Here is an 8113-nt window from a genome sequence, read left to right as displayed (position 1 = left end):
TGAAGCCACCAGCTTCGGGAGGGAGAGCAGAGCATTAAGGCTGCCCTGGTCTCATGCACGCTGGGCACAGGCAACTCGGTGTCATTTGCTGGAGAAGTCACCAACGGAAGGCTAGTGAGTGGTGATATTAATAGTAATTACGTACACACACCGCACAGGGTTTCATTTCCATAATCCTTATATTTGCAAGATTTGCCTTCCCAAGATCACTATGTACTGCCATTTACAGCCCAAATATCAGATAACAGTCTTCTGCTTGTATAGGGTCAGACAATAGCTGTCCAGAGAAGTTTTTCATAGGATCATAGAAAGCGTTGGGTTGTAAGGGACCTTTAAAGGTCATCTAGTCCAACCACCCTGCAGTCAGCAGGGACATAGAATCATAGAATCATTACGGTTGGAAGGGACCTTAAAGATCATCTAGTTCCAACCCCCCTGCCATAGGCAGGGACACCTCCCACTAGATCACGTTGCTCAGAGCCCCATCCAGCCTGGCCTTAAAAACTTCCAGGGATGGGGCTTCCACCAACTCTCTGGGCAACCTGTTCCAGTGTCTCACCACCCTCATGGTGAAGAACTTCTTCCTAACACATCTTTAATGGATCACATTGCTCAGAGCCTCATCAAGCCTGGCCTTGAATGTCTTGTCTGAAGAAGGGGAGCTGGAACTAGATGATCTTTAAGGTCCCTTCCAACCTAAACCATTCTGTGATTCTATGGAGTGTGGGATCAGTGTTGTAGAAAGAAGGTGCTCTGCTCTGGCCATCTTGGTTTCTGCACTCCAAGAGGGAGGAGAGGAAGGCAGAACAAACGGGGAGCCGTGCGAACGTGACCGCAGCAGTGCTGGCCAAGGCTGGGGTCGGGGTCGGCTGCCTCTGCGCTGCAGCAATGGCAGATGCAGCAGGTACTCGGGGTTTTGGTCTCCGTTGCTGCAGGAACCTGTGGAAGGAGGCACCCAGCTGGAGAAGGGAGAGCCCGGGAAGGCTGTAGGAAATCTGTTTACAGAGCTCCTCAGGCAGCTTAGGCTGGAATATGAAGTCTTCTCATGTCATCTCCCAGAATAAAGTTAAGAGAATATCAGCTAAACTGCATGACTTGAAGTTGGGAAAAACATAAGCAAAGGTTATTGGTATGGGGACGTACTTAGTGCTTTAAATACTAAACCTTAAGAAAAAGGTAGTCCTCTTTTTTCCCCAAATAGGATTCAAAAGCAGGTACTTAACCATTTCTTGACTTCAGTCCATACTTCCAAAGACTACAGCTGACCGGAGCGGAGAGGGACACTTACTTTACGTAAAACAGCTGAGCTGCAGGATGATTCAAGGTCTCACTCACTGGGACGGCGTCCTGCAAGCCCCGTGAACAAGCTCAGTCTGCACGCTCCACTTCAGAGAAAGAATTTTAAACAAATAATGTAAACTGATGTAAAGACAAGATCACCCAGAGGATGCAGATGCCACCTGCCTGACGTGGTCCTCTCTGCCAGCAGCTAAGATCCCTTTCTCCTGCAGGCAGTGGCTTTCACCAGTCCCAGAGGCACCCAGGGCTGCTCCTAGCTATTAAAAAGGACCCTCAGTGAAGCTCTTAAGAGGGGATCAGATTAAATCATTATTTGCATTTGCACATCAGACTGTGACTTTAAAAGCCCACATCTTAGTATGTCGGAGTGCCAGGAACGCTGCACGTGACTTACGTCCAGTATGAACTACCATCGTTACCTTGGGCTTGGCCCCCAGTAATAAATTGGTAACAAATGATCAGTACCAAAATCGGGACTCACCTGACAATCCAGACCTGCTGGTGCTTTGGAAAGGGGGTTTCTGCTTGGCAGCGAGGAGGTCTCCATGCCATCCCTGTATCCATTTTTCACTTTGCCTGAAATTCACAGCTCTAACAAAGTAACAAGGAGCACAGATATGTGACTTTTTGGAAAAGAGATTAAAAGTTATTTCTGATTGTTGCTCTTTGAAGCATACCTGTGAATGCCAGTCTGGGAGGAGCAGCAACCATCCTTCCCATGACAGGAAAGACCAAAAAGACAAGAGAAACTAAACAGGGCAGACCCATTCTTCCCCTTAAAGGCAAGCATTAGCTTCAATTATCAAACGTTTCTTTTCCCATCTGGTGGATTTTCCTCAACTAGGGATAATAATAACAGAGCGCACCTCCAAGTCAGGTTTCTCAAATAACGCAAACAGCTCATTTAACATATTTTTTAAATTCTCCACTGATTCCGTTAGCATCAGTTCTGTTATTTTAAAGACCATTTTCAAAAGGCAGCTTTCAGATTTACATATGAAAAGCCTTTTGAGAACCACTGAGCAGATCTGCTCACAGGAACTACAAAGTCTGGCCATTTTCCCCCACATGTTAAGGCAATAACCACAGAACACAGGGCACCTTGGTCCCTGCACTCCTGCAGTTGCTTGTGTCCAAGTGAAAGTGTGTTTTCAGCATTAAGCACAATCTATTTTGTTCAGATCACTGGAACAAAATGTTAATATTCCCAAAACTACTCTTTGCTATGTACCATCCACTTGCACGCTTTATTGCAAATACCTTTACTGATAGTTGGTACACATCCTAAAACTGACTTCTGGTGCCAAGTCTTGGCAGCCTTACTCAGCATGCGATGTTGTTTCTCTTGAAATGTGGGCAGGGCTATAGATACGGGCACTTCTGCATGAATATGCAAACTTAGAACAGAACAATGCTGCTTTGTTGGAGTCTGGACAGCACCTGATGATACACTTGTTTATTCTGACGACACCCTTGGAGCCTGGCAAGCCCTTTGTGCTTTACTGTGCTGTCCGGTAACTCCCAGGCCGCTTCTCAATTTGCTCAGGGGCAAGTGCAGCGCGTTGTACCTTCTTTGGTGCCTCTTTCAGCAGGCAGGACTGTTGGCACGTTATCCGTAACAAACATCACTCACGCAGAACGCCTACAGTGGTCTCCTTTTCCTACGCTGCCATTTATTGATCAGTTCATCCATGTTGCCCAGTGGGTAAACTCAGATGAAGAATGTGATGCGAGGTAAAACGAACCCAACTCATCAATCTAAACCCATATGGAGTCCCCATGTTGCGTGGCTCTGTGTTTATTGAAAGCTCACGCAATCCCAAAGGAGAAGATGCCTCAGAAACAGGACAGTGATAGTCTCTCAGTGGTGACGGTACTCACTGTAGTCAGGACACACACCACTAGTGAAACATTTCTTGGTGAAGCCCAACATCATAAACAACGAACATCTCTTTTGCCTATGGAAGAAACCTGAGTTCAATCAGGAGCCGCCTTACTCATGGTCTAGGTAAGTAGCCCAGATGGAATATTCCTCTCACTGAATAATTAAACAAACAAAACACACTCAAATTTTAAATACAGCAACGTTACTGGCTTGACTCAACACACAACATTAGTTTAAAAGATTTTTTGCCAAGGGATTTATATAAAGCCTCATTGAAACTGAATAATTTCCTCCACTCGTCCTAGCTGCCTCGTGCTGCCGCAGAGCTTCCCCTCACGCTGAGCACCTCCTTGTGCACGCCAACAATTGAAAACTACCTAAAAAACAAACCCCTGAAGGTGCTGCTTGAAAAATAAGCACTTTGAAAGCATAGCAAGGACTTTGCAAATGACTGTGCAGGAATAGGTTTCAGAGTTTATCATTCCCAAAAGTGCTCATTCAAGCTGCCTCCGTCAACGATCGGCTCTTTTTCATGTCAACAAGGACCATTCTTTTTTCTGACCTCCTAAAACTTGCTACTGAACAGCCTGCCGGGATTATGCAGAGCCAGGAAAGACTCATGGATGGCAACTGCCAAGAAAGGAAATAATTATTTTCTTCCATTACAGTGTATTTTTACTGTGTCATACATATAAACAGTACAAACGAGGAGTTTCACTGAAATGGTCCATAACATTTCCTATGGCTTTGTGCAATCTCCAATTCAAATTTGAACACCCACATCATTTTTCATTTCAAACACTCAACCCACCCACAAGAGGAAAATATTTGTATGGTTCTTTTATTGAGATTATGTCAATCTGGAAACAGATGGACAGACAACAAGAAAGGGAAATATGCGCCAAGTTAATAGGAGCAACACATCCTATCAGTCATTTCCAAAATGCAGTTTGCTACATATGAGAGATGTTGTCAGTTGGACTGTCCAAAGGGGAAGGAACGTACAGCGTGTGCCCAGAGCATCTAAGCACTTGTCAATAGCGTGGCACTAACAGGATTGCAAGAATTCACCAATCCAAGCACCTGGGGATTGCCAGGGAAACATCACAAATTACGATGTGTCAAAACGAACGGGCGGTTGGTGGGTATTAGAGGGGGATGCTTTTCTCAAGACTTCCTAATTGTTCTTCCAAAAATTTAATCTGCTCTTCAAGGTCCTTCTGTTCAATCAGCAAGGAGGTCTTGAGTTGAACGAAGCGCCGGTAGTCCTGGAGCTGCTGGTCAGTCAGGTATTTGGCAAGGATGCCAGAGACCACTCTCTCCCTGCGGTCTAGATTCTCTTTCAGGTCTTTTGCGTCTTCCCGCTGTCTAGACAAGAGCTTGTGCCGTTCGTTCAGTGATTGCTAATAGGATGAAAAAACAAAGCAGCACACTATGAAAACTCATAATTCCTGGCAGACTCTAGATCTTCATTTGGAAGCCACAGTCGATTTAGTTTAATTACTTCCTCTTGTGGGCTTTGTGTTCCACATGAGTTTTTTCTTGATTGAATTACTCATTCTTGTGGCTTGTAAGGTAAAGGCACCCAGTAAAACCCATCAAGGCTCTCTTCTTCCATGCTGCCCTCAGGAAAAAATTCAATCTACTTAACATTCTGTTAATTTTAGACTCTCCTGTATCAATCTTCTTTCAATTAGAAGCTCTTTAATGCACATATCTTTGTATTTTGTGAGTTGCGTGTGGCCAGAGTGCCAATGTCATATTAAAAAGATAGTGTAACTTCTATTAAAAGGTACATGCAATAAAATAACTTTGATGGAGACAGTAGCTGTTCATTGAAGGTTTCTTTTTATCAAATCCACAAGAATCAAGCCTTGCCTGTTCTACAGGATTTTAATACCTTTGATATTTTAGCTAATTCTCTTTCAGCTCTACTGTTCTTCACAGATTTTCCGTAAGTGTACCACAGAGCGATGGTCACCATCGACACCCTAAAAACGGAGTCAACGATCAAGACCACTGGTTTTGCTAACATGGGGGCAGTTGCAGCCACTGGAAGATAGTTGTAAAAATGCTGGCATGTAACCAAGTCTTTATTGAGCATGTTTTTCAAAATCTTGAATAGAAGATTTTAATGTATTTACTATGAAGACTATAAATGTATCACTAAAGAAACAGCAGCCCTCTCTACCCCCCGCCAACCACCATGTCTGTTGGCCAAAGTCAGCATGAGATACTGCCCCAAATTATTCATGTTAACACGACTGACATTTTGGAGCGGGTAGATCCTGATCCTCCATATCACACTGCACGGCAGGACTCTTTTAGTGCCTTTCTGCATGTAAACAACGATAAACCTCTAGAGCTACAGGTCAGAAGCAGCACAGCTCCAGGAAACCCCAGCTTTTCTAACTCTCTGCTTTTCTAACTTCCAAATGAGAGATAACAGCAGGTATTGTATTGATAAAAACATGCCTAAAAGCAATAAGGACAGCGGGAAAGCATCATTCCTGGGATAAATTTGGCTTGTCTTCTCTAGCAAAAAAGCGTATATCAGACTTGAAAAGATTTCCTGGTGACGTGAGACAATTCCTCACTTTCCAGCAAAACTGGCTAGTTGAGTTAAACTACAGGGAATTTTGTCTCAAGTTGCGACCACATCTTCTTCCTGCTTGCTGTAGTTAAGACAAGCCCATTAAGTGAAATACAATATCACAGGCAGTAATTACTGTGGGGGAAAAAAAAAAACCAAACCAACAAAAAGCCCTCTGAATCTGGCTGGGATTCCTGTATAATTTACAACTTTCATTTAGAGCTGTCAGACAAACGAGGTGAGCACAGCCCCACCTGAAGAGAAGTGAACAAACCAAATTAAATACCCTGCTCGTTTGTCCCTCACCTTCTCTTCAGCATCTGTATTGCCATCAATCCTCCTCATGGCGTTTTGGACTCGGGCAAGGCGGCTGGACAGGCAGAGTAAGAGGCTCACAACCTTCTCCAGGTCCCCGATGAACATCATGTAGCGCTCGAACTCGTTGGGCTTGCAGAGCTCCCGCACCGTCGCCTCCAGCTCCTCGCCCTGCTCCGCACACTCCCTGGCTTCAGAGAGGACAAGCTCCCTTTCCTCCCACAGCGTCCGCAGCTTTGACCGGAGGCTGGAGATGAGTTCCAGCTGCAAAGGGTAAAAAAAAAAAAATAAAAAAAAAATCATAGAAGCTGTTATGGCCGAAGAGAATCCATATCATTTCTAGAGAATGGATTTTCCTCACGTTGTCTTTGCCAAATTTTGCCGTTTTAAAATAATTTTAAGCTCTAGGAAAGAAAAAAAAGGAAAAATTTTCTAAGCTGTACTTAATTCTCAAACTCTGAAAAGCAAATTACTGGTAATCGCCTTAACTAGTGATATAATCCCTAGCTCAGAGAGAGCTTCCAATCAGTCAGAAGTGAACTGCAATAAAGATTACAACATGATTACACATGGTTACGCTCTAAGACATGAGCATGAAGTCACAGCTCTATTACCAAGCTTTACGAGAACTGACTGCAATTTCGTTTATGATATTCACAGAAAAAGTCCATTCCATGGCTGATTCAAGCAAGCCATGGTGCCTGTGCAGCGAAGCAGAGGCGGCTGTTTGTTATGGAAATGCTGACATGGAAAAAGGCCCCAAGAGAAGGTGGGAGAAGATCCCTATCAGCTTTTTTGTAAATCAGGAGCGGCAGCCAGACAGCGGGTACCAAAACCATCACCGTGTGCCCAGCAGGAGGAGCTTCAGGAAGGCAGATTGTCATTACCTGGGCTGGGGCATGGCCAGGTTCCTACAGGAAAAAAAAAAAGGTATCTAATTCTTCTACATCTCGCCCTTCCAAGCTGCCGTGTTTCTATCGCGGTCCAGCTATGTCCAGGCTACCTCTATTCCCTGTGTGTATGGAAATTAACAGGGCACTGTAGTGCGCAGAAACTGCTGCCAATTCTCTCAAGAGTAAAAAATATTTCTTATTTAGGCTGCCAGTTATAATGAATTTTACAGATTTTGAGACCAGATTTGAGTGCTAAACCGTGAGTCAGCTACTGCACAGGAGCTGGCCTGGCACGGGAACGTATAGCCAACTCTGCATGCTCATTCCAGATCCAACCTATCCCTGAGGACCTGCTGAAGAGAAAAGTATGTGGGAGGAGAGATCTGAATCAAAGCAGGCAGGATTTAAATACCACCATTTATGATCAGTATGCCAATTTGCCAGGACTTTACCTATAAGCAAAAATGGACTCAAAGTTATCTGTGAAACATTATTATTGGGATACAAGTAATGAATAAAAATATCCACAGTAATAACTTCTTTGCTGTGGTGAAGAAACTCTAGTTCCTCTGACATTCATCTACCCACTTTCTTAGACGTGATGTCATCTAGGTCATTTGTGCCGTCTCTGCTCCTGTTCAGGACTTGATTTCCCTTAGAGGTAGGATCTTCGCTCCTTCGCTTGGCATAGCGTTCAGATTCAGGACATTCTTCTGTTGCATCTTTACTGCTTTTCCTGCTACTGGAACAGAAAATAAATACCTGTAGCAAGCTGAGTTTTGTTCTCAAACATTGTGTTCATGGTTTTATCCATCCTGACTTCAGAATTACTCTCCTCACTTCTCACAGCAGCATTTTTTCTATTTTTTTTAAAGATAGAGAGCAAAAGATTTGCAGCCCAGGTTTGTCACAGTCCCTTTTAATAAGGTATCTTCAAACCACATTTCTTCTGTCATATGCCCATAGCCTCAGATATTTCTTGCTATGTAAATCAGAAAGCTAAAATATTTTGCTAGTTAAATAAATATTAAAAAAAAAAATATGCTCATCATCTTACTAGTAGTACATACATGGTATTTCTACGCTAAAATAGTTTAAAATACTAGATAATTGCTTCTGTCTACTTAC

At 43.6% G+C, this 8113-nt stretch overlaps 1 protein-coding gene across 10 annotated transcripts in view; it reads right to left on the bottom strand.

Annotated features, from left to right (window-relative positions):
* Positions 1-3776: 3776 nt before the first annotated feature.
* The window catches only part of SHROOM1 (shroom family member 1), a 40307-nt gene continuing 35970 nt past the window's right edge, over positions 3777-8113 (bottom strand). For 6 of the 10 annotated variants that reach the window (XM_074604256.1, XM_074604258.1, XM_074604257.1 and 3 more), the window contains 3 exons: positions 7574-7727; positions 6084-6356; positions 3778-4587 (listed from right to left, as the gene is read on the bottom strand). In XM_074604256.1, the coding sequence (XP_074460357.1) occupies positions 4333-4587; positions 6084-6356; positions 7574-7727 (682 nt within the window). In that variant the 3' untranslated portion in view covers positions 3778-4332. Of the gene's footprint in view, positions 4588-6083; positions 6357-7573; positions 7728-8113 lie in introns of all 10 variants that reach the window. The other 4 variants (XM_074604265.1, XM_074604266.1, XM_074604263.1 and 1 more) reach the window with 3 other exon arrangements.

The sequence above is a fragment of the Larus michahellis genome, chromosome 11 (assembly GCF_964199755.1).
Source record: "Larus michahellis chromosome 11, bLarMic1.1, whole genome shotgun sequence".
Lineage (NCBI taxonomy): Eukaryota > Metazoa > Chordata > Aves > Charadriiformes > Laridae > Larus > Larus michahellis.
The sequence above is the reverse complement of the archived record's forward strand: the minus strand, read 5'-3'. Positions and strand labels throughout refer to the sequence as shown.